Raw genomic sequence first — 27996 nt, forward strand, 5'->3', positions numbered from 1 at the left:
CAACCATTGTAGAATGGTGCCCCCAATTCTGAACCCCTGGAGCTGGTCCAGAAGGATACCATGATCAACAGTACTGAAAGCCACTGAGATACCAGGAAGCACAAGGATGGATGAGCCACCTCAGTCCTGATACCTCTACAAGTAATCTCCAAACATGATCAAAGCCGCCTCTGCACTAAACCCTGATTTGAAACCTGACTGATATGGATCTTGGTAATTTGCTTCTTCCAAGTTGTCTGCAGCTGCAGTCAAATCAGCTTCTGAACAACCTTCCTTTAGTAGTTAAAAGACTAACTGTAGGTAGTTAACTAAAACTGTTGGGTCAATGGCCAGCCTCTTGAGGAGGAGGCATATCACTGCTTTGTTTAAGGCTAGAAACACCAACCCCTCCCTCAAAGAGGTCAACAGTGTGCATGGACCTAACCTCAGGTCACCTCCCTGCTGCTTTCACAACCCAGGAGGGGACCCATGATGTGTTGATTAGCAAGCATTTCCAAATTTCCAAATCACAGAAAATAGTTGTTCCATTGTATTATGCTTTGTTTAGTCCCCTCAGGTCCTGTGTTTATTTCTGGGCATTACAGTCCAGAAGGTTTATAGAAATTGAAAGAGGTACAGGAAATAGCAACAAGGATGATCAATGCATAAAAAGAAATTGAAGGAGGTGGGTATATTTTAGGCCCTAAGAAAAGTGGTTTTAATAATAATCGATAATAATGCTTCCTCCCCCCCCCCCCTAAAAATGGTTTCTAGCTCTGTTCAGGCACTTTCCTGAATGCTTGGAGATCTGAGACAGAGTAGAGGCCACTGCTGTATGTTTTGGCTTCACCCACTATGCTGTCATGTGCTTCTCACTTTAATTTATCTATATGTTCAGCATGGAAATCTAAATAGGAATTATATCCATGCTGATTGGAAGATGCTCCTCTCAGAACTCTTGGTTTAAAATAGTAGACTGGGCAGTCCTAAAAGATTTAGGGCAGCATGCCTGGCTTTAGCTGTTATTCAGTTTCCAATCCTCTCCATTCAGGCACTTATCTGAAGAGGCCTACTGTTTGCTCTCAAAAAATTATAATCCAATGACAGAATACAATCATGTAATCAAAAACTTAGAACTACCTATCATCTGTCTCTAACCTTAACCCTCTCTATCATTACCACCCATTTACTTTCTATCACAAATTGATAACAAGACAATTATATATCATATTGCTAATCAAACCTGAAGGAAAGGCTACTCCAGAGGAAGTGGCTGCAGCTGAACTGCATTGCCTTCATCACCTACATCAGCAAACCTTCCCAGGACAAGCACACCAGGTACATTAATTCTTCCTGGAAGAGGCAATCCCAAAGATATCTAGGGGCTAAAACATACAGGGCTTTAAGTCAGTCATCAAGTCCAACCAAGTATTCAGCATAGGAATTAAAATATAAATGTTCCACAAATGTCAATCCAGCCTTTTTGGCTATATCTAGTGCAGAGAAATTCGCCATCCTCCTTAGTAATTGGTTCCACTGTTTAACTGTTACCATTCAGCATTTTTTCCCTAGCATTTGGCCAAATTCAGCTACCCTGTTGCGTGCTGTGGAATGATAAAGAGCAGATGATAGGTGATATCCCTTTAAATATTGGAAGAAGGTTCTCATATATCCTCTCAGTTGTCTTTTCTCAAGGCTAAATATATTCTGCTACCTTATCACCTCACACAATGCTTACTTACTTTAAATTGGAAGATACCTAACATATTCTAATATTGTGCTTACTTGAAAAATTATATTTGTAAATGATAGGCATGATAAACAGCTCAAAGATTCCCACATAATAGTTTTTGTTGAATTGTAATCCACCAAACAATTTTAAGTGTACAGTTCATTCTAAAGCCATTTTTATCTGCTATAAAGTTAATAGATTCCTGCAATCCTGTGCTATAAGCAGATTGCTTAGTTAATGTCAAGTGTGGTTTTATAATAGTTACCAACTGCAGCGTCCTACATTTTCTGCTGCAAAAATGCAATTAGGGGCTGATATCTGAGAGTCAGGAACTTTCTGAATGGTTCAGTAGTGCCAATGTTGCTTTTATAATTATGTTCATTGAAGCCAAATGCAAGACTAAAGGAATATCTATTACAAATCCTACAGTTGTCCAAATTAATGCAAGACATGCTTCTATTTAATGACTAGATTCCAGTGTGTCAGAAACTATTGTAGTCCCCAGAACAGCAGATATAGCCAAGGATTGTCAAAACTACCCATTTGAGACAGAGGCCTTCAGATCATTAACACAGTACTTGGAATCTAATTTAGAGCAGACTGCTTGATGAGAAAGGCTAAACAGAAAATAGATTGTGGCTGTTATCCAGAAAAGCTATTGCTATAATGTACCCATGTAACTACCTGTATGGCTTTGATTGTCCAAAGTTTAATTTTATCTCCATGCATAGTGAAGTACTCACTTGTGGCCCCAAATATATGGTGGGCAAAGTTTAACTGATTACAGATACAATCAGCAGCACTTGCCATGAGTTTACAAGCTGACTGAGACACTGTGACTGGTAGAAAAAATGTTGCTAGTTGATCCTAAAAGTACCTGTTCATTCTATTCAGATATTCCCATGATACAGCTAATGAATAAACGAAGCATCACATTCTGGGTTTAATCTATTCTCCAAGATTGGTTGACTATACCAATTAATCCTTTTTTGGATGTTCCCACTATGCACTTAATCCACTATTGACCTGTTTAGGTGTGTTCCGTGAACAGGATTTATGTTTCGCCAAACCAATACATGAAAGAATCAGTAGACGACTGAGGTATTACTATGGACATCCCAGAAGCAGGCTTCAAAATGTTACATTCTGGACTACTACTATAGAGATCTGTGTTCCTCGAGGGTTAGTCAGTTGACCCCTCAAGATCAGACCAGGCAGGAAAACGAACAAATAAACAACATCCAGTTTGACTGTTAGCCCTTTAATTTGCACTTGTAAGTTTTAAAGCATCTTCATGTAGTCCCAGAAGTACATCAAACTGCCTCTGGTGAAATTTCATTATGCTCTCTTTTTAAGGATTTCTTAGTTTGGATTTTTCCTGACATAGATTATAATAGTCATTTTTTAAAAATAATTTATTAAATTTGTCAGTTTTCCAGATTAGATAGAAACTATTGCAACTCTTTAATCTCAGTTTATAATTTATAATTTGAGTAATATTGTCTATAGTTGGTAATTATTTCATAATTTTATTTTATTATTATTTTGTGCCTTCTAGGTAAAGGTAAAGGTTTCCCTTGACGTAAAGTCCAGTCGAATCCGACTCTAGGGGGCGGTGCTCATCTCCGTTTCTAAGCCTTGGAGCCAGCGTTGTCATAGACACTTCCGGGTCATGTGGCCAGCATGACGACTCAGAACGCCGTTACCTTCCCGCCGAAGGTAACCTATTGATCTACTCACATTGGCATGTTTTCGAACTGCTAGGTGAGCAGGAGCTGGGACGACCAACGGGAGCTCACCCCGCCATGCGGTTTCGAACCGCCAACCTTCCGATCGGCAGCTCAGCAGTTTAACCCGCAGCGCCACTGCATCCTGTGCCTTCTAGTCAGTGTTAATTCCTGGTGACTGCTTGGACAAGCTGCTGCAGTTTGCTTAGCAAACAATTTGGAATTGGTTTGCCACTGCATGCTTCCTAGGCTGAGAAAGGTCACCCAGCTGGCTTTGTGCCTGGTTTCTAGCCTGGTGACTTAACCACTCCACCAAACTGGCTCTCTTGACATACTTCAGAACTGATTTAAATATTCAGATTGATATAAAACATTTTAATATGCAGATTAAACCACTGTTATTTTGAAATTATGTAAAAAATTATGATGCTTGTAAATTTCCTTTCTATTATTTTTCATATTCCTTTTTTTATTTTCTGTTGTCTGTTTTTAGTTGTGAAATCAATCAATCAATAAAAATCAATACATTATAATAATAATTCAACATTTGAGCACTGCTTCAGTTGTCTATCTTCTGGTCAGAAAAAGGAATGCACAATTATAGCTCAGAACAAACCCATACTAAATAATTAAAATAATTATATAATTAAAATAACAATCTCACAAATTATTTTTTATTAAGAACAATTTTATGAAGCAATATCTAATGTTTTTGTTCCTCTTTCCTCACAGGACTGCACCAAGTTGTTATGCAGCACTTGTTCCTGTAAAAACAAAAAGATAAAAAAGCTCCCAAAGGACTTTTGTTCCCAAACATTATTAAAAAAAAAACCCCTTCTTTCAGGACTTGATTAGATTTCCTATGTAATTTTCCTTTAAGAAAGACCTTAGACAGGGTTCTGTGGCACCCTAGGATTCCACAAGAGGTTACTAGGGGTTCCCTGGGAGATCACAATTTATTTAAAAAATATTTCAAATTCGGGCAACTTCACATTAAAGAGGTAAGTCTCATTCTTTATTTTTAGTTTAAGATTACTGTTAATGCATATACTGTATACAGGCCTACACACGAAACAAATGTAATAATTTTGTAACTTCTGGCCTATATTTGAGCCTGAATGTGCAGGGGTTCCCCGAGGCCTGAAAAATATTTCAAGGGTTCCTCCAGGGTCAAATGCTCGAGAAAGGCTGCCTTAGAAAAATATTTCAAAATGTTACTGTAGTCATTCTCTGATAAGTGCCCTTAAAAAATAACTAGTTTTGCAGCAGCAACAAGAACAGCGATTTTCAGTACACATAGTTTTGAACTGATACTCAGCTTCTTAGTTTATTTGCTAAATGAGTCTAGCCCTGCTCAGACATTATGATAACAGTGTCACGCAACACAAGTTGACAAATTCTGCCCTTTGTGAGCCTGAGATGGGCATTTGCTAAGAGTCAATATCTGAAGAAGATCTTTGCTTGTTGGGCTAGATCTCCATGCAGTTTGGAACCTAAATGCTTTCTCAGTCTACAAAAAAAGACTTCCTCACTGCCAGCTTTCATGCTGAATGAAATGTTTCCAGTGGTGCTTGTGTTATATTCACAATGATAGGTTAAAGTTATTTGACTCCCACTTTTCACATGGACTTTCTTCACTTTTATAATGCACAAAGAGGGCTTGAAATGTTGAGATTGTCTGTTCTATTCTAACATACCTTTCCAGTAATGTGGAAGTCCAAAAATTTGAGAGTTATTTGGCAGAGATTTTGAAAGACTTCCTACAGTATATGTCTATGTGGACAGACAGTAGATCAGCAGTATAGTAGGAAGGTGGAATCTTTGGGCTGACTGTTCTGGGTTACATGCCAATCGTGAATAAAGCTATTTTCATTCAAATATTGCATATCTGAAACTTTGTACTCCAATATTGTTATATACAAGCCATAACAATGCAGTGGATATTTTACTAGTGCCATAATTTCAGTATTTCTATAATTCTCAACCAACTAATAAAAAAAGTCAAGCTTTGGGGTTTAAGAAGGATACCTATTCTGTTTTTCAATTTATCTGGCAGCAACTGAATAGGACTTGATGACATAAAATGTTTATGTGCTGGGATAGCTTTTCCAGCTCTGATGTTTTCCAGATTTTTAATGATTTTTATGTACTTTTTTCTCTTAAAATCTGAAGCATTGCAGAACTTTACAATTGACAGCCACTTAAGTCCAGAAACTGTAATAAATGTACCTGCTTTTAACATAGGATATGCTCATTTTTTGCTTATTTGTTACATATTATTTTCTTTCCAATTCTTTAAGTTCTTAAACTTATGATTAATTTTTCTTTTGTTCAAGAAGGAAGGTAAACTCACCAGGTGGCTTTTCAAACTCGTCATTCCAAATATTCTAACAGCCTTAGAATTGCTAAATGAGCAATTTCAGAAAGTGATTAGAAACTGAGGTTAGCGAACTCAGTGTCCTTAAAAAGCCTCTGCCATGGTTGAGAGAGTGATGGCTTTCCTTCCTCTCCTGGTGCTCAAACCCATGGGAGACCACTGTTCTGCAGTCTCCTTGTGAGGAGCAGCCATCCAGAGTACATGTGGGTAATCTCTCGTCTCCTTGTCCAGAGAGTTTCCAAAAAACAATCTACTCACCGCCTCTTCAGTCTTTGCCATGGTCATGCTGAAGTTGCTACATATTATATTCTAAGTCTATTGTTTCTTACAAGCATATATGTGAAATTTTCATTATGGAACTTGAAAGTCACCAAATATATTTTAACAGATTTTTTAAAAATGTGTGGATCTGATCTTAATTTTGCATTATCACATGACTACATGAGATACTGTTTTTCCCATGATGAATCTGGCTGTCTAGCCATTAAAATCTGTAGGTAAAGCTGTTTCAAAAATGTCACCACTGCTTTTTAATTGAATATTATTAAAATTATTATATTCAATCAATCTGGCATGTGGGAGTGGGCTTTCTCCTGAATTAAAGGTATGGAATGTAATCCTTGGAACTTGTGTTTGATCCTCATCCTCTTGCAATTAAAAAAAAATCTGCAGACTCTTTTACTTCTCTTAGATTTTAATTGTTACTTAAGTTTAGTACTCATCACAATGTATATTTTTAACCTTTTTGTATTCTCTGTTTTGTTTTTATTAGCTACTTTGCTTGCCTGAATAGAAGAGGATATTTATTTTTATCTAAAAATAAATATGCACATAATAAATAATAATTTATGAAGGTGACAACACTTTAACATCTAGAATATGTGTATCTCTCTGTACGCTTGATCTTCTGTAAAGGACAATTCCAGAGTTTATCTCAGCAATCACCCATCCTGGAAGTGCATTTTTGGTTGGTTGGTTTTTTTACAGTGTACCTCACAATAAGGCTTGTGTAAGAAATATGTTAGTGTAAAATTACCACTAATTATAAATGTGATTAAATGTGTATTGTTAATTAATTCACTATGAAACTGACTATAGAGAATAAAAGTACTGTCCTTGACACACACATACCCCTCCCCCCACACACACACATTGTTGTAAGTTGCACAGGAACAAAATATATGGATACCTTTGACCTGGATATTTACCTTTGAAGATCACAGATATGCACAGGGATAAAACCCATGTATTTGTATTTTCAAAATAGGATTTTCCAGTTAATCATTATGCAATTAAAAGAAATAGTTTACTGACTGCTTCCTTTAGGTCCAGTTGTGCCCCAAACAAGCAAAGAACTTTTTCAGCTGTATTTTACATTTCATTTATGTATTTCTAAGTAATTCTACTTCATACATTTATGGTATTTATTGAATGTTCAACTTTGTAGACCTAGTTGTACATGCAGCAAATGATCAATTTCTGAACTGTGGAACTCCTGTCTGAAACTAGTTTCTTATATGAAGTCTCATGGCTTTTAGAAATAAAATACAGGTCTTCCATAGGATTGTCTTGTAGCTCCATGGTAGAACACGTTCTTTGCATGTGTTCAGCCCTTGATGTTTCTCCATAGGACTGGTGAAAAGGTTTGAAATCATGGAACTGATAATAGAGTAGAAGCCAGTGCTAATGAAAAAACCAATTAGTATATGGCAATTTCACATATTTATATTTATTCACATTCACTTTTCTATTACCGCCCATCTCCCCCCTTTTGGGGGGAGATGGGCGGTAATAGTGTTATATCTCTCTATATTTATATATATATAAATAATGTTATATCTATATAATGTTAGATATTAGATCCCAATGATTAAATATCAGAAAAAGACTAGGAAATATATTGGTTCAAGAAGTTCAAGAAGTTATCATTTGAATTGTTAATCATGGTTAATTGTAAAGTTGATTACTACCTTAATTTGGTTGGGGCAAGCATTCTGGTTCACAAGGATTTAATTTCCATTTTCACATGACAGACTGTAACTAAGGAAAATGATAAAATTCATGAGTAATAATAGGTAGTATTTGTTGTGTTCAGTGGTTATGAACTTCAACAACTGGTACTCTGTAAGGTTCACAGTAAAGTTTTAACAAACAATATTTATCCATATCCAGGCTATCATTTCAACACTTTGCAAGTGTTGGCAAGACTCTTTACTGAATACATATCACATGCATATGCTCACATACATGTGCACGTGCACACACACACACACACGGATTTTTAAAACGATGGTTTTACAAAAATGATAAACACATAATTCTTTGCACAAAGCATTAGAAAATACTGTGATATTTTATTATTAAAAATGCTGCTGAAAAGTTTATACATATGTGTCCAGCCATATATATCTTCTGTCCTTACTTAAGGCAAACCAAAAAAAAAAAATAAAAATGAAGAAACAATAACAGAAGAAACCCTGCGTGCCTCTTAAGGTCAAGAAGAAAAGTCTGGGATTTTTTTTTCCTTTTCTTTAAAGTACCCTTTGTTGTTGTTGTTATTATAGAATCCTATGAAGAGCCTAAAAATTTCCATTTATAAATCATACATCTGTCCAGATGTATTAAATTATTAAAGTGACATCATTTTCATTGATTTTTAAAAGCTAAAATCATTCACTTACAGAAACGGTTTTACCCAAATGTCACAAGCCTGACACAGTACTGTACATATTGCTAGCAGTAGACAACTGGAAGTACTAAACAAATACCGTAATTCACGTAACAAACATACCCATCTGAATAAGATGCCATCATTTTCCTTATTATTCCCCACTGAGTCATGAAGAATTGTTGTGTCTTGGTGGAGGTGATGTCTTAGTCATGACGGCAAAGATCCAGCTTTAGACAGCCAGTGTAGCAAAGTGGTTAAGATATTGGGCAATGATTGAGAAGGCCCAACTTCTACTCCACCTTCAGTTAGGAAAGCTCACTAGGTGACTTTGTGCCAGTCCCTACTTCTAAGCCCAACCTATTTCACAGGTTTGTTTTCATGGGAGAAAACTCAAGGAGGCAATGTTATGAATGCTGCCATGAGCTCCTAGAGGAAAGGTGAAATATAAAACTAACAAATACATTACAATTACATTAAAAATAAAGGAATGCATTGACTTCCTTTAACTATTGGGTAAAAATTGGAACTCTTAATTTTTTACCTGGAATGAAAAGGAAAGTATATACTAATCTCATTTTCTAAAATGGTGAATCATGTTAGCACTTCTGTTAGGTCCCCAGCTGTTGTTTGCTACTCTAGGAGCTTGCTTTCTCTCTCAGAAACAGCATGAAGCTGTACAATTATTCCACATCCAGCAAAACATCAAGGTAGCTATAAGTTAGAATAGCTCAGTCTATCTATTTTAAAGCAGAAGGCATCCTCTGTTATGTGACATCATATCACATATATATTTATTATTACAAAGATGATGGTATAGCAGTGTGGTGCCTTCCTCAGTAAAAGAGAAAAAAAAATAGAATGTATACCTCAGGAAAGATGTGATCTTGTGCAGAGCAACTCTGTTCAAATATCTTTGGTTTCTACCTTTATAAACCATTTTTCACTTACTAATAATAATTTCTACTTTTATAATATCCGATTTATTTTGATTTATTTTGTTTTGAATTGTTGTTAAACTCTACACAGAGATGTCAGACATCTTGTTGGAACAGCTGCATTTCACATCAAACTTCCCTGCTTTTGGAGATAAGGTGAATGATATTTTATCTTATAGAATTAATAATTATGAATTATGAATTGATACAACTTCTTCAAGGCAACTCACCTATTATACATGAATATGGTTTCTCTCTTGCTTTTCATGGTATCAAGCTTAGGCTTGATTAAAATGACTATTGGGTGAAAAGTTGTAGCTACCAATCCATCAAGTACTTTCGTCTTAATTAATGGGAAAAATAATATTGCTCTTTGTCTAACTTGTGTGATCTCCCTGTTCAGTGTAGCTATCAATTTCCCTTCTTTGCATAACTTTTCTGCCATCTGCTAGTGCAGGCAGAACTTTCATCGCAGAAAAGGACTGAATTAAAAAGTAGTCCTTCTGAAAGAAGCAAAGGTTCATGGCACATAGGATACTAAGAACAGGATTCCTAGATCAGTTGAACAAGCTTGTTGAAATTATTCCAATTTGTCTCTGTGTTGCAATATAATGGAGGCTAACACAAAGAGGAAAGAAAGCAGTGGGTTGGGTGGGGAAGGGGGGAGAGAAATTTCTTTCCTTCAATGGAGGGGAAAAAAAATATCCTGTTTCCTATCTACGGATGCCTTAACATGCATCTGTTTAGCCTGTAAAGGAAAATCTAGCAGGCCACACAGTCATCTGTGTCCTTTGTATGATACAACATGTTTTCCTAGAAATGAAACATTAGGAAAAATCTTTCATGTCTTGGATCATCACTAGCAATTAAGAAGAACATCCTCCTTTAGCTCTGGGAGGAAACATAGGTGGTATGATTAATGTTTATACACATAGATCACAACTGAAAGCACAATCTTTCTAAAAGCTCTTTTCAAACTGAAAACATCAATAAAAGCTTCTTTTTTTTAAACTCACAGCTATGTACACTTTTTTTTTTTTTTTTACAAAGTTCCTTAAATATAGTTCAGGCTGGCAAGTCATCTCTTTGCACAGAACTATACATATTTACTGCATAGTCAGTCCTATTTTTTTTTTTAATAATAAAATCTTATTTCCCCATTCTGGATTACAGCTTCTTAGGATGGGTAAAAGCCCATGATGATGTCTTTTGTATAACAAGGGCCATTCATGGTATGGCACATATAGAACATCTTTTTTTAAAATTTTATTTATTTAAAAAAAAAGAAAAAAACCCTATACAGTCACTGGCTCTGTGTTTCAAAAGTTCTGTTTCTGTTTGTTACACTCAATATATATCCTTTTCTAAGAGACCTTCTTCAGGCCTCAACTCTTACTTTCAATCAAAGTGGTTGAGATATTAAAGCGGAATCCTAATAGCAATGTACACATTTCACATTTCACAGGGTTTGAGAAGGTGATCTTTTTTGAATATCAGAGTTCCTATGGAAAGGTTCTGAAGAAAATTATGACAGCTTTGCTCTTTCACCATTCACCTTTTAATTTTCACAAATTGCTCAATGGAGAATATGATTTTTTTTTTTCCTTTTTCTTATGTTTAATCTTCTGAGTTATATGGGGATGGGTGAATGACAGAGCTATACCCTAGTGGTAGAATGTCCATGAGGCAAATTAGTACTGTTCTGTCCTCCACTGAAAGTATTGAAAGTATGCAAAGGTTGCATTCCTGTTAATGTATTTGGAATCATGGTTATGGTGTTGGGTGTCATGAGTGGAATATCATCTGGAGATCTTCTAAGAGTGAGGGTATAATCAGGTGGACAGGTGAGTCTGAGGGTATCATGAGCTTGTAGTGACTCACAGTCATGATCATGCTCCAGCTGTTTCATCTGCAGTGACATAATCTCTTCATTCTGTATATGGGCAATATCATTGGTTGTGTTCCTTTGGGGACTGGGGCGTCTGTGAGTCTCATGACGTCGCTTGTCTTTCTTATAGTACAAGGCTGCAAATGCCAAAATGTTGAGGAATAATAATGATGCTCCTACAGCAATGGTAACACTTAGCTCTGTAGAATAATCTCTCTTGTTTTCTATCAGAACACTTGTATCCTCTGGAGAGGTTTTCTGGGTGTCTTTTGAATGCTTTGGATTGTTGCTTGGTGTCATTAATGGGCGTTTGGTGGTAAACTTCCCAGGAGAACGTCGGGTAACATAAGGGAATGATGTCATATCAGGTGGTGGCACCTTAGTTGTAGTGGAAACATACTGAAATATTTCATTCAAATTGTGCAAGTGTGGTACGAGTTCTAACCAGAAAGCGACTTTTGTTGCTCGGTAGTGATCCCGGACTCTGGGTTTCAAACCAATGTGCAAATAAAGTTGGTCTTTTGGGTTGTATTTAGACCAGGCAACTTCTTCAAAACGATTGGGTTTTGTATGGATGAATTTTGTATCTTGGGGAACAGGCTGGTTTGGATCCCTAAAAGTATACAAACAAACAAATATTAAAAACAATCAGAAACTTAAAAACAATGTACATAGTAAAATGTATTACAAGATCTAAAGTCAATTGTCTTACAGACTTTCTCTGATGTTATTCTGAATTTCAAAGTTATGGGTAATAGAGTTCATTCTGTTTAGATCAGAATACTTACCCAAAATATATGCTTTGGATACATTTTATAATATTTGCAAAGTGACTTTTATGGAATATATTGGATACATTATACATATATTGGATACATTGTATAATATTTGCAAAGTGCCTATCATATGAAAATGAAATGCTAAGTTACTTTTTTTAAAAAAAAAATGGAAACTTTTCAGTGATTTTCAATCATATCTCACAAATGCAGATTTCAAGAATGGGCATAGACACAGGAATCCAGAAAATGAGTGAAGTGATGAACTATGAATTGTGACATCACAGAACAAACTCCATGACTTGGGAACTTGAATCTGATGTTGGGATGCTAGTATGAAAGGGAGCTGTGTCATGATGTTGGGACATATGTCTCATCAAATTATTTATTTGCCATTTTAGTACCTTGTCACAATCTAACAGACTCTCAGTGGGTCACATACAACAAATCAAAAATACATTAATAGAAAAAAATAACAACCATAAAACATACAGTATCAAAGAGGTATCATGATTCAAATGCCCTTTGGAAAACCTTAGTCTTCAATAGCTTCCAGAAGATGGCCAGGATGAGGGTATACCTAACCTCAAGCAGGAGGCCTTCGAAAAGGCCAGCACTGCCACTGAGAACCACTGCTTCTGTGGGCCAAGCCTCCCTGATCTCATTAAAGTGGAGAACAATCAGCTTCTTCTCCTGACATGATTGTAACAGATGGACCAATGGGGAAATGCAGCCCTCTAGCTAGCCTGGCACCAAGCCGTAAAGGATTAACACCAGCACTTTAAATTTCACCTAGAATCTAATAGGCATTTAATGCAGGTCTCAAATACATCCAGACAGCGGCATTCTATATCAAATGAAGCTTTTCCAAGTAAGTTTTTAAAGGTAAATCAATTTAGTTACCACTGTGGTTTACACCAGACACCTATGAACACAGAAAACAAACAAACAAAAAAAGCTAGAAATGTCAAATCTTCAAAGCTGTAATTATAGTGGTGGCTATATCTTTGTAAAGTCTAAGAATTGTGGAAGCAAGAACACTGAAAGGATTTGGGAATAGAATGGACTTGTTTTCCATCTATGCCGACATACAATGTAGACTTCACTCATTTTCTTGTCATAGGAAAACTAGTCCATCCCCGGGGGGCTTTATTTTAATGACAGAGGGCTGTTAAGGCAAATCATAGTAAATATCAAGCTTTTTTTTTTTTTTTTTGCTATGTTCACTACCACTTTTGTTGGAACAGCAGTAATTTGTATTAATGGCCACCGAAACAGACCATGTTTCTAATGTCAATAATTAGATCTGCAAGTATAATTAGTATAAAAGCCACAACTATATTCCTGCAACAAATTGTTTAAAGCTATGGTATCAAACCTGCGATATGATGCACAGTTCAGCACCTACATAATATAATTTCCATTGAAATAATTCAGTCTACATTCCACATTTCCCATTCAGTTGCAAACATTTTCCTGCTCCTAGAATTTGTCTGTATCATTGTATAGATCTGTATTAGATTCTGCCATTGGAAGTTCAAGTTGGAAAAAAAAATCCCTGGTGTGTGTGTGTGAGAGAGAGAGAGAGAGAGGGAGAGAGAAAGAATGAAAATCTCTGGTTTAGATTATCCTGGTAAATACATATATCACATTCTGCCTACTGATTTGGCAAACTATGGACTACCAACTCAATCCCTACTTAAATTGGACCCAGTAAAAACTATGGATGATATTAAGCAGAAAATGCTTGGTTTACAGATACAAAAACAGTCCTAAGAGACCTTGATGACATCTTCTTATACCATCCCTAAATATTTTTACAGTGCTCTCTCTGCTCAATATAGTAGGGTTATTTATGATTTGTACGGGTCTCTGCTCTTTGTTAACTACTTCCAAGTTCCTTGCTTTATTTCCATGTTTTGACTGTACACAATAAATATAATAATAGCTGCCAACTGGCAGCTGCCATTACCACACCCATAAATACCTTAATAACAAATGCAGTCTTGCTGTATAGTGTTCATCAAAACAAAACTGGAATAAACAAATGATACAGCCCATGATGTGACCACTCTCCTCTCAAAGCCACCATTGAATCACTTTTTTTTCCCCTTCTTCTTCTTTGTCTTCAGAAAAGAAGGAAAAAAAAAAGATGGTAGATAGCCAAACACAATGGGAGACGGGGGAAAGTTTGAAATGTATCTCGAGTTCCTTCAGTGTGTGTACATGTCTGCATCTGTCTGTGTGTCTATGAGCCAGTATAGTGTAGTAGTTAAGCTGTTGGACTAGGAGTAGAGACCCAGGTTCTAGTCCTATCTTAAGCATGGGTTTTAAAAAAAATCTATCTACCAACCCATGAAACACACATGCATAATACTCATTTTGCTATTTACAGAAATGGTGGTGGATTTGGGCACTTTGATTCATTGCTAGAATTTTCTTCAACTTCAGCTGGACGGAATGGCTCTTGCTCAAATCAAGTCCTCTGAGAGACAGAGACAAAGGGTGATACTAATGGATGGGGCAAAATTTAAAAGTAACAGAGATACCTGTGGTATCCAAAGTCCCTTGGATACCAAAGTTTCTCAGCTGTAAATTGCATGCTTTATGTCCTGCAGAAGATCATGGGACCTGATTAATATTTTTCATGAATAAGAACCATCCATCAATCATGCGTAACCAAAAAAAGATTATGATGGGGGTTTTCATTTTGAAAGGATGTCCCCATTACTATTTCAGCAGGTAGTGCTATCTAGTCAGCCTTGTTTGGCTCTAAAGCTAAGCAGAGAAAAGCCTAATGTACTTGTACTTAGGAAACCACTATGGAATTGTAGACTACAGTGAAAAGTTGAAAAAACATTCTCAAAAAAGGCAACTTCTCTTCCGTTGCCAAGAAAATTGCATGAATGTGTTCATCTTAGCTCGAAGACATCTTTTACCCTTTATTACCAGTTTTCTCATCCATGAAAAAAATATGTTTCCTCAAGGAAGACAAGCCATGATATAAGGGGAGTGGTGAGGGAAAAAAAACCTGATTGTTTCATAACTGAATACATTACAAACATATTTTCAAAGGGGGGAGGGGGATATTTAGCATCAACATTTTCCAAGTCAAAATTAACATTACATAATTAACTTAGCCAGAGGAAACCAGTCCATTCTAACTTTTGTCCAGGTATTTTGTATAAATGCAGAAAATCAAATATTTCTATCATTTTTCCAAAGAGAGGAAAGAATATTTCAACTTCTACTTGTGGCTCTATCATTGTTAGAGGTGTCTTGAAAGTCCTTACACTGGATTTTTCCCATCTCTTTTACTAAAGAAGAAGCTGGTAATAGGAACTGAAAATGCATTTGAAACAAGATAGAACTCCTAGTAGATACAGCACTTAGATACTCAGTGCTGTCAGCAATAGTTACAAGTTGGGTAGAAGAGGCAAAAGAAAAACCATGAAAGTTCTCTTGCTAAGTTCTTCTACATAAATCAAAGAAAAGTCCATGAATTGGATCAGTGTGATTCGTTATTATGATGTGTTTTTATTAGCCATGGTAACAATAGCTTCATCCTGCTTCTAAAGCAGACATGAGGCAGAACAATTTTTATAAAATACTACACTGTTGCTGAGGCAACAGTTACGGATTCTTTCTTCAAAATAGGAGAAATATGTGAATACATTTGCTGCATTGCAACTACCGGGCTCAGCATTCTGTCTCCTGTTATAAGCTTTATTATTTTTTCCTCTGTTTTTTTTGACATGTAAGTGCTTTTTCAATAAGGCAGTAAGATGCGTAATGTATTACACTGAATCACACTGAGCTAGCTTGCTTGGTTCTTTCTTTCCTTCCTTCCTTTCCTCCATATATGTAAAGTGTAACAAGTTGTTTGAAATATAATTTTTAATAATATCTTTTGCTGTGCTCAAAGGATTATCTGAGCCAATACTTCCATTTTCAAAATATCCATAAGCACTATAAAATTCTCCCAAGGTTTCTTTATTGTTTAAAAAAACTGCTGGATCTTACTACAGGTAAAACTATAATTTAATCTTAGTGATATCCTTATATTAACATAATCAAATTTTCTTTTTAGGTAAAATCTCCTAGCATTCATGTGAGATGGGTGGCTATATAAATACAATAGACAAACTTGCAAAGAAAGACCAAAAATTACTCATCATACTTACGTCTGAGTTACTCAGTACAGAACAAAACCAGTTCATATAATCTATGCATTTTTGAAAAAAAAAAATAAGCAATTTATGGATATGTTTCTAAACAAAGGATTTTATTCCATTTGGAAAAAAGATCACTTAGTCCCAATATTATACATTTTAAAAGCACTGTTGGGATCCATCCTCTGCTAGGTGGAAGCAGCCAGCCAAATTCATTTGCTTCTGAAAAGATCTAATGTCAGCCCTAATAATGACTTTTATGGGAGAAACCAAGAAATACCAGGGTTGGAGTCCAAACTGGGATCAATCCATGCATGCATCCATTTTTCTATCCATCAAGAAAGTAAGAATGCAGTTTAAATTTAGGAGTCAATAAAGAAAGAGAAGTATGTCACTTTCTAGTGTAGAGAAGGATATGTTCTCTCCTGGTTTCTTTGTGGAACAGAAACAATTGCTTGCTTTTTGGATGATATGCACTATGCCACTCTGGCTTTCTTAAATCCTATGAAATCCACTTAAGCTCCTGAATGAATCGGGACACTATGTATTTCTCTGAGCTGCCCAATATTGCTGCATACCATTTTCTGCACTGCAGTAGAGCTGCGGTTCTGAAAGCTCAGATTTGCTATCATTGTTCATTGGAAAGATTTATGGGCCCTTGGTGCACTGCAAGGACCTTTCTTAAAATTCAATACTAAGACAAGAAAAGAGAATGGGAAAAAAATGGTTTCAGAACCTGAACAAACCACCACCACCACTGCTTTCTAGAGGGGAAAACACTGCATTATTAGTTAAGATAACATTATATAAAATGTTTTCTACTAGTTTTACCAATACGTTTCTATGTCCTCTTGTAGCATTATGTTCCTTGCATGTGCTTCAAAATATACATAGGAAGATTCTACAGTTTAAGAAACCACATACTAATTTAAAATCAGTCATAAACCTAGATGAAGAAACAAACCTATGTAATTACTTCTAGGTATATAGCTCTTCCCCAACTTTTCATTTTAAAAGGCAACCAATTAATTCTATAGAGAAACCACAGAGGACAGTCTTGATCTAAATCATATTTTTTTTTCTTTTGTTTCCTTATAATGCATTATAATTTTAACCTTAGGCCTATTCTTTTCCTGTATCTTCATGCCCTAAATGTTATGGGAATATGCAGTGGTGAGAAAACAAGGCTGAAATCAACAAAATAACCACATTGTTGCTATTTATGAAGCAAGGTAGATTAACTATTCAGTTAATTTAATGCCACAAATTTAACTCTCAGCCATAGCAATATCTTTTCATAGAAATCAAATGTGTTCAATTACTGAATTATACTTTTTATTGCAATTCTTCCAAATAAGTATACTTCTGTTGCCTGATATTGGATGGCAATAAATGTAATCTGTACAGTAATCCTAATAATACCTATGAATGGTGAATGTGCCCCACTGCTTTGCCTCTTTTACACTGGGTTGGTGGGACCAGGCCAGTGCTAGACAAGGAGGATAAAATTGATTCTACACATGTGCTGACTGTACATTCCAAGGCCAGGCAAGCTATTTTCTTTAAGGTGTTTTTATCCTGCCTTTATTATTTTTATAAATCACTCAAGGCAGCGAACATACCTGATACTACTTCCCCCTCCTATTTCCCCACAACGACCACCCTGTGAGGTGAGTTAGGCCGAGAGAGAGAGAGAGACTGGCCCAAGGTCACCCAACCGGCTTTCGTGCCTAAGGCGGGACTAGAACTCTCAGTCTCCTGATTTCTAGCCTGGAGCCTTAACCACTACACCAAACTGGCTCTCATTTAGAATAATTTGTAAGCATTATGTCTCTTTATGTTTTTACATGTATACAGATCACGTTCCCAAAAATCTGCATCAAGTTCTTTTAAGCTGGCCTTGCTTCCTTCTGTATCATTCAGAAAATATTGTTTTCATTCTACAGCAAGATACACTCTGCGAAAGGAGGGGAGCTCCAAGGAGAAGTATTTTATAAGAATATCAAAAGAGAAGCTCTAGCATTATAAAACAATGTTATGCCTGAAATGTTAGGTGATGTCCTACCCTGTTTTGGCGAAGTTTGTCCAATACGTCATAACAACTGCACTGAGCATGACATCATTCTTTGAAAAGTTGCAGTTGAATAATTCAGTCGGACCAATCATGGGGATACCAAACACATAAGGGACTTCATCACCATGTGCAGAATCAGCCCAACTGGGTTTCATTTCACTTTGGCAATGGTGATAAAATGCATAGAAGTATGTTGGAGAACCATACTGAGCATGGAGGTCTGCTGTGGCAACAGCTGGTGCAACCCATTGGTGATCAGTAAAAAGTGCTACCAGGGTCTTCCTTCGTGTTTCAGGATTCTCCTTGTCTGCCCAATCTGTGTACATGAATTTAATGGTTTCTCTCAGAGTATCTTTCCCTTCTGGATAACCGTATAGATTGTCCACAAAATTAGATACGGAGAAATCAAAATCATTTGGAGATATGCCTTCTTCGTTATCCACAATTCCATCTACAAATTTTAAACCTTCTCCTTGATTTACACCTAGCATTATATCATAGTTGAGAAATTCTCCCTGTTCCATTAGGATCTGTGGATCATCTGGAATTACATCCCCATCAATGACAGGCCCAAAGGCAATGTGGTACGTAGCTGGAGTGATTGTTTGCTGAATGAGTTCTTTGTAGTTCTTATTCCGAAAGCATTCAACTAAGTCTGTAGTGTCCAAAGTGTTGCAGCCCACTTTTTCTGCCAAAATTGCAGTGTACTTGGCAGGCTGGTAATTCACTGCCCAGCTGGACAGGGCTGTTCCACTTTGTATGATTGCTTTTTGGAACAGACCTGCGGGTGCAAAAGTAAAAATTAAAATACACAATCAAAAACATTGACAAAACAAAATAATATTTATATGGTATCTAGAAGCAGTACTGATGAAGAGAAAACATAGATCTGTTTGCATAGAAAAACAACAATAACAAAACATTGTTATTGCAGCCGTCTTGCCAAAGGCTAGCTACATTTCTTCTCATTCTCAATGTTCGTAATACGGATATGAAAAATCCAATATGAATATCTAGGGGGGGGGAAATATTTCTCAAATATACAGTACATTGAAATAATTGACTCTAATTTTCACTGAATCCACCTGTGCGGCCGAATGTTATCTCTTTCGAATGCAGACACATAAAGAAAATACGAAGTAAAATGCAAAGTAAAATCCCATGGAAACGTTTCAAAGTAGTTTTTGAAAAAAGATCCTGTTTTTTTTTAAAGGAGCAAGCTAGAAACACTCTTAATATAGCAAAATTACCATATATTATTAAAGTTAATTAGTAATTTAAATGATTGGAAAAGAGATTTTTTTAAGGTGCTATGGAAAATTATGTATACTATTGCTGATTGCAAATATCTCCAGGTAACTACGTAGTGAATCAGTGTTCAAGCTTTATAACACATAGTTCAGAAGGATCTAGTCATCAAAGGAAAAAAAACATGGCCATGTTCAGCTCAAGTGAGTTGGAAGTAATTTTTATCCAGCAACATTAACTTTTTTTTTCTTAAAAAAAAAAATCCTGTAATGCTTTTGACATTTGTATCTGGGTTTTTTCCAACAACCTAAGAGACAGCTTTATACATGGACTTCCCCAGATGGACAACACCGAAACCAGATTGACTACATCCTTTGCAGCCAAAGGTGGCAGACATCTATACAGTCGGTAAAAACAAGACCTGGAGCTGACTGTAGTTCAGATCATGAACTTCTTCTTGCACAATTTAGGATCAGACTAAAGAGATTAGGGAAGACCCACAGATCAGCTAGATATGAGCTCACTAATATTCCTAAGGAATATGCAATGGAGGTGAAGAATCGATTTAAGGGACTGGATTTAGTAGATAGGGTCCCGGAAGAACTCTGGACAGAAGTTCGCAACATTGTTCAGGAGGTGGCAACAAAATACATCCCAAAGAGAAAGAAAAGCAAGAAGGCAAAATGGCTGTCTGCTGAGACACTAGAAGTAGCCCAAGGAAGAAGGAAAGCAAAAGGCAACAGTGATAGGGGGAGATATGCCCAATTAAATGCAAAATTCCAGAGGTTAGCCAGAAGAGATAAGGAATTATTTTTAAACAAGCAATGCGCAGAAGTGGAAGAAGAGAATAGAATAGGAAGGACAAGATACCTCTTCCAGAAAATTAGAAACATTGGAGGTAAATTCCAGGCCAAAATGGGTATGATCAAAAACAAAGATGGCAAGGACCTAACAGAAGAAGAAGAGATCAAGAAAAGGTGGCAAGAATATACAGAAGACCTGTATAGGAAGGATAACAATATCGGGGATAGCTTTGACGGTGTGGTCAGTGACCTAGAGCCAGACATCCTGAAGAGTGAGGTTGAATGGGCCTTAAGAAGCATTGCTAATAACAAGGCAGCAGGAGACGATGGGATCCCAGCTGAACTGTTCAAAATCTTGCGAGATGATGCGGTCAAGGTAATGCATGCTATATGCCAGCAAATTTGGAAAAGACAAGAATGGCCATCCGATTGGAAAAAAATCAACTTATATCCCCATACCAAAAAAGGGGAACCCTAAAGAATGTTCAAACTATAAAACAGTGGCACTCATTTCACATGCCAGTAAGGTAATGCTCAAGATCCTGCAAAGTAGACTTTAGCAATTCATGGAGCGAGAATTGCCAGATGTACAAGCTGGGTTTAGAAAAGGCAGAGGAACTAGGGACCAAATTGCCAATATCCTCTGGATAATGGAAAAAGCCAGGGAGTTTCAGAAAAACATCTATTTCTGTTTTATTGACTATTCTAAAGCCTTTGACTGTGTGGACCATAACAAATTGTGGCAAGTTCTTAGTGGTATGGGGATACCAAGTCATCTTGTCTGCCTCCTGAAGAATCTGTATAACGACCAAGTAGCAACAGTAAGAACAGACCACGGAATAACAGACTGGTTTAAGATTGGGAAAGGAGTACGACAGGGCTGTATACTCTCACCCTGCCTATTCAACTTGTACGCAGAACACATCATGCAACATGCTGGGCTTGAGGAATCCAAGGCTGGAGTTAAAATCGCTGGGAGAAACATTAACAATCTCAGATATGCAGATGATACCACTTTGATGGCTGAAAGCGAAGAGGAACTGAGGAGCCTTATGATGAAGGTGAAAGAAGAAAGTGCAAAAGCTGGCTTGCAGCTAAACCTCAAAAAAACCAAGATTATGGCAACCAGCTTGATTAATAACTGGCAAACAGAGGGAGAAAACATAGAGGCAGTGAAAGACTTTGTATTTTTAGGTGCAAAGATTACTGCAGGTGCTGACTGCAGTCAGGAAATCAGAAGACACTTAATCCTTGGGAGAAGAGCAATGACAAATCTCGATAAAATAGTTAAGAGCAGAGACATCACACTGACAACAAAGGTCTGCATAGTTAAAGCAATTGTGTTCCCCGTAGTAACATATGGCTGCGAGAGCTGGACCATAAGGAAGGCTGAGAGAAGGAAGATCGATGCTTTTGAACTGTGCTGTTGGAGAAAAATTCTGAGAGTGCCTTGGACTGCAAGGAGATCATACCAGTCCATACTTCAGGAAATAAAGCCAGACTGCTCACTTGAGTGAATGATATTAAAGGCAAAACTGAAGTACTTTGGCCACATCATGAGAAGACAGGACACCCTGGAGAAGATGCTGATGCTAGGGAGTGTGGAAGGCAAAAGGAAGAGGGGCCGACCAAGGGCAAGGTGGATGGATGATATTCTAGAGGTGACCCACTCGTCCTTGGGGGAGCTGGGGGTGTTGACGACCGACAGGAAGCTCTGACGTGGGCTGGTCCATGAAGTCATGAAGAGTCGGAAGCGACTAAACGAATAAACAACAACAAAATCTGGGTTTTGCTCAGCTTCACCAAATTTCTTATGAATAAGCTACTTCAACACATAGAACTGATTTGACAATCAAGTCTGAAGATTTTGTTTGAAAGTTTGTTTGTTTGTTTTTTTAATTATATGGCATAGCAGTTCAGTGTTTCTGCTGCTTTTTCTTGTTGGGAAATCCTTGTGAGGTCCAGCAGCCAGATGTGTAGACTATTTAGCCGTGACAAGTCACATTGCCTGGGGTGCACCACGAGGAGGCTAGTCTACGTTGCACCAAGTTGGGCTGCGAGAGAGTGATTGTCCCAAGGTCACCCAGCCAGCTTTCATGCCTAAGGCAGGACTAGGTGATTCAGTCAAATCACCTTTGAATAGAAAGCTGAGTAGAATATTTCAATAGAATATTATGCACAAATTTATATCTCCTTTTTAAGTTTGCTATATGCATAGTTGACCAATCTAATTAAGGCAAAGTATTTTTGGATGCTGTATTTTTTTTTAAATGGAATTGTACTGTATGACAGGTTACTCAGGTAATTCAAGTAATTATGAAGATCAATCGGTCCTGATTAGTCTATTGATTTAATATTACATAAAAGCCATCAGTGTTTATGTTAAAAACTGGAACTGAAAATCTAGTACAATTGATATGATACCAATTCCTGGGATATTGATATCATACTAATTTCTGGGACCAATTTCTACTGTTTTTGAAATCCATTCTTATTTTATAACTATTAAAATTATTTTATTTAGCAAGGAGGATAGTTACCTTCTGAATAGTGAGATAATGTCAACAGACTAACACAAGATGCTCCTGCTCCTGATCCAAAAATCGTAACTCTTTTGGGGTCTCCTCCAAATGATCCAATATTTTCTTCAATCCATCTTAGAGCTTGAATTTGGTCTAGCAGTCCATAATTGCCTTTTGCTGCTTGGTCTCCAGTACTCAAGAAACCTACAAATTAAAAATGAAAGAGAAGAAAAGGAAGAAAAGGATAAATTTAACTCACAGGTTAAGGAATTAGTTATAGGGTATGCATATAACATATCTTTCCTCCTTCTGCTTTTCAAAACGTCATGGTTCTGCTTAAATATAATTAATACAAGCTTTAAGGACCCAATTATTTTTTCAGTCATAGAAAAATGCAGACATTGTGGCTATTCTTGTTTCTTTTTCATTTATTCTCCTATAGCAATTAAAATATTAAAAACGAGATCTATTTTTTTAATATGCCAATTTAATATCAATGATATTTAAAGGCTTAAAATGTGTGTTTCCATCCAAGAGTACTAAGGCATGTGTGTGTGTACATCCATTCCATCGTGTCTGATTCTCAGAAACTGCCTGGACAAGTCCCTGCAGCTTTCTTGGCAAGGTTTTCAGAAGTGGTTTGCCATTGCCTTCTTCCCAGGGCTGAGAGAGAGTGACTGGTCCAAGGTCACCCAGGTGGCTTTGTGCCTAAGGCAGGACTAGAACTCATGGTCTCCTGGTTTCTAGTCCAGTGCCTTAACCACTACACCAAATTGGCTCTCATATATACATATACAGCACATACATACATACTATACCCAAATGATAAAGAATATATATTTGTTTTCTTAAGCTAAATTTGTGGCAGACATGTATAAAGTATAAACTGTATACATCAAATGTAAGATATGAATGAGGAAATCATATCTTTGTATGTATGTTAACTAAAAGGCCAATTTTGGCTAAAATATGTAAAGAAATATAAAATCCAAGTTTGTTACACTATTTTTTGTAAGCCTATTTAGGAAAGGTTGTTAAGGAGGTGGTGATGAAGTCCTTTCCCAACAGTATTCAGGCCTGGATATGGGACTTAAACTCAATTGGTTATTCTTGCTGGTAACCTCTGGTAGGACCAGGACAGGAGAAGTGGAAGTCTCCTGGTCCTGCTTGATTTCTCAATAGCCTTCAGTCACATGGATTCTTCTGGGTTGGAGTAAGAACCATTTTTTGCAATGTTTTTTCTCCTTCCTAGGTGATAAGTTCCAATAGTGGTAGTGGTAGGGAAGATATTGAGCCCTAGGGAGATCCATTTTAAGATGCCACAGGCACAGTCCTCTTTCCCCATCTAACAACTATAAGGAGCTTTTGGGAGATGACAACTTCTGGGATGGAGTGAGATATTGTCAGTATGGTCTAGACAACAGAATCATTGGGAAAACCTGTTTCAGTGCCTGGAAGTTGTTAGGGTCCGGACTGGGAGAAACAAGCTTAGACTTAATTCCAGACAGAAAGAGTGGGTTTGCATGGTAACTATTTCCAGAGGTAGTTCGTCTTTGACATTAAATGAAGTTGTGCTTCCTCAGATGGAGCTGGATCACCATTTGGATATTCCACTGGACTCAAAGTTTCTACATGAACAGCAGATAGAGACTATGGCCAGGAGGACCTTTGCACAGTTACATTCTGTGTACCAGTTGTGACTAATTCTGGAATAGAAAACTTTCCTCTTGGATACTCATGATCTTGTCACCTAATGGCTACACCACTGCAATTTATTTTATGTGAGTCTGCCCTTGAAAATCTTAGGAAACTTCAGCTAGTTCAGTACACAGCAGCCTGAGTAATGATAGGAGTACCTGGGTTCGCAGGCATAACACCAGTTAACAACAGTGGGGCCTGCACTGACTGCCATATGAAGAAAAGCCATATAAAGGGACTCTACCCTCAAACCTTCTTAGGGAGCGCCTTCTGCCTCTGTGGAACAATAACCCCTCAGATATTATATTTTTGAAAAGCCATGAAAACATAGCTCTTTGTGGAGACTTGAACATTTTGCTGCCTTCTTGGTGATCCCTTCCTCTTCTCTTGGTTACATTATTGATTTTTTTATGTTTTCATTTTATGTTGTTAATTGTAGCCTGTTCCAAGTCTTTAAAAGCATGGAAAACACCTACTGACAACATGAATATGAAAATATATACTAGGAATAATAATTCATAAATTCATTTGATTCTCCATCTTCCTCAATAATGCTATTGATAGCAATATCATTACTGAGATAGCAATTCTTTGTGAACTTACTAAGAAGCAAATACTGATGAGTAGACCTGCATAGCATTGTACAGTTAACTCAACAGGACAAAGAATCTTTTTTGAACAGAATGTAGGTAAATGTAGCTTTTTTACTTTAGGCACTAATACTCCAGAGAACCCATAGTAACAGATCTAGAGGCTTTTTTGGTGTATGTGGGTGAGGGGATAAAAAGCTGTCTGGCTTCCCATCATCCCAATCCCATTAACACTTTTATCTTGTTATCAGATTTTGAAAATGGAAATGGGCCATGTTTGCAGGTGGCCTTGTAATTCAGAAAGCTGTCAAATACATAAGCTCCAGATTTGCTTTGTTTTGCTGAAAGCAATTCACTTGGAACAGTTTGAATTCCACAGTATATAGCTCTCTAAGTCCTAACTTATCATTTTTATTATCAAATCCTAAAATTAGATTTTTTAAAACTTTTTTTTTTTACTTCACAGGCATTAGTTCTACAAGTCCTTTCAGAACAGTTGCACTTATGCAAAATGCAATGTAACTGATGGAAAATTCAGACTTCATCACTTCCACTTGAAACACTTGTAGGCACCAAACACTTCTAAATTGAAAAGGTGTTATCCATTAACATTTGTAAATTATCATAACAGTAAATGTAGAACAATCTGTCAACTAGAACCTAAAGGGATTTTTGAGAGCTTTCTGTTCCACAGATATATTTTAATATTATGATAATGAAAATCATCATCTACCATAACTGCCCAGAGTCCCTCCTCAGGGGGGAGATGGGCGGTGATAAAACTTTGATCAAATAAATAAATAAATAAATAAATATCCTAGAATGTTAACCACAGTATTCATAGTAATGCAACTTAACAGAAATAGTAAAAGAGAAAATAAACAATTTAGTTAGCAATATCTTATGTGAGCTGCAAAAATCCACTAACTAGTGGCAAAGAGAACCATCTGGGAGTCCTAATTTTTGTTGCAGAATTGGAACATAAATGCAACATCAGTGTTAAGTTCTCAGTGGCTACAGAATGCTTACAGATAGGACTAGGACTAACATTTTTTTTTTTAAGTGTAGGGTATAACAGAGCCCATCTTGTCTGTCTGCTGCTGCTGTAACTTTCCAATAAAAGTAAGTATATAAAATATTCTATAAATAAAAGTATTACAGACATTTTCCTCCAAAGAAAACACACCAAACCACACCAAACCAAAATTATGGTTTATTTTTTCAAATACCCTTTTGAAAACAATATTTTTCATTTTTGCAACACACTGGAAATGAGGCATATTCTAACCAAATCTGCATTTTTCCAGATGTTTATCTTAAGTGTCGTCACTCTTAAACATCTAAACTCAGAATAAGTGCTGATAGGTATTGTTCAGGTTATTAAAAAAAAATAATGAAAATACTGAAAATATTTGTACTGGCTGCACTTTATCCTGAAGTTAGATAAACTGGAATCCATTTTTCTATATTAATTTCTGTGTTGGACTGTAATGATTATCTTTTCTTTAGGTAATAAACAAATACATGAAAAAGGCTTGAAATTTCCAGCATTTGCACTATTGATCTGTTATCGTAAGAGAATAGATTTAGATAACCCACTGAAAATTGTTCCAGTTTCAGTTTGTATAAAGAATTTAAATGATTTTCCCAAATAATAATGCAGTTATTGATTACATCCTTCAAATTTTGAAAATTCATTCTAAGAGTGATCTTCATGTGATAATTTTCTATTAAATACACATTCACATACAAACTGAGTGGGCAAACAGGAAAAGAAGGAAGGAAGGAAGGAAGGAAGGAAGGAAGGAAGGAAGGAAGGAAGGACGTTCAGCTTTTTCAAACTGGCAACACATTTCTATTTTCAATTTTTCAGTTTCTCTCAGATATACTAAAAGTTGTCTGAGACCCCTGTCAATAACAACTTCATGTTTAACAAATGAGTTTTTTTTTTCCTTCAGTAGTTCTGTGCTGATCTTAATTAACTGCAAGAATAAGTTTTCTTAATTTAAAAACTAATTATCAAGGCAAAGAGTCAATCTCATCTGACACCAAATGAATGAACAAATATTTCTCCTCTGGATGAGGCTACATAGCATTTCATGCTTTGAATACAAGATCATATTTATCAAAAATCATTTTATAGCCAGGGTGTATTCAAACTCAAATTCAGTAAACTGTAACTATTTCTACTTATACCAATAATTTGGAAGATTTTTAAGTGCATAATAATTAGGTAAAGGTAAAGGTTTCCCTTGACATGAAGTCCAGTCGTGTCCTACTCTAGGGGGCGGTGCTCATCTCCGTTTCAAAGCCGAAGAGCTGGCGTTTGCCCATAGACACTTCCATGGTCATGTGGCCGGCATGACTAAGCGGAACACCGTTACCTGCCTGCCTAAGCGGTACCTATTAATCTACTCACATTGGCATGTTTTCGAACTGCTAGGTTGGCAGGAGCTGGGACTAGCAACGGATCATTGTAAATGCTATCCAGTTAAGGTATGCTGCCTATAATGATTGACCTTGGAGCTCTGAACTAAATCCATAGCTATATAAAGAAAAGTGGAAGCTACATAAAGTTGCCTTCATCCAATTTAATCAGAAGAGTTTCTAAATTATTTGGTGTTTCAGCAGATGTCAAGATTGCAAAAAGCCTGAACTGCTCCATCCAGTTTCTCCATAAAATGCCAAAATGGAAAGACAGAAGGTGGGAATGAAGTCAAAAGAAGTTATAGGCTATCTTATCTCTTTGGTTCCCCCCACTTCCAATCTCAGAAATTTGACCTCATTACATGCAGTGTCAATAA

The 27996-nt window shown here is 36.6% G+C and overlaps 1 protein-coding gene across 2 annotated transcripts in view; it reads right to left on the reverse strand.

Annotated features, from left to right (window-relative positions):
* Positions 1 to 8149: 8149 nt before the first annotated feature.
* NLGN4X (neuroligin 4 X-linked) overlaps positions 8150 to 27996 on the reverse strand; it is a 167304-nt gene continuing 147457 nt past the window's right edge. For both annotated transcript variants that reach the window (XM_063305066.1, XM_063305065.1), the window contains 3 exons: positions 22923 to 23108; positions 18323 to 19112; positions 8150 to 11922 (listed from right to left, as the gene is read on the reverse strand). In XM_063305066.1, coding sequence (XP_063161136.1) covers positions 11079 to 11922; positions 18323 to 19112; positions 22923 to 23108 — 1820 coding nt within the window. In that variant the 3' untranslated portion in view covers positions 8150 to 11078. The remainder of the gene's footprint in view (positions 11923 to 18322; positions 19113 to 22922; positions 23109 to 27996) is intronic.

The sequence above is a fragment of the Candoia aspera genome, chromosome 5 (assembly GCF_035149785.1).
Source record: "Candoia aspera isolate rCanAsp1 chromosome 5, rCanAsp1.hap2, whole genome shotgun sequence".
NCBI classification, from domain to species: domain Eukaryota; kingdom Metazoa; phylum Chordata; class Lepidosauria; order Squamata; family Boidae; genus Candoia; species Candoia aspera.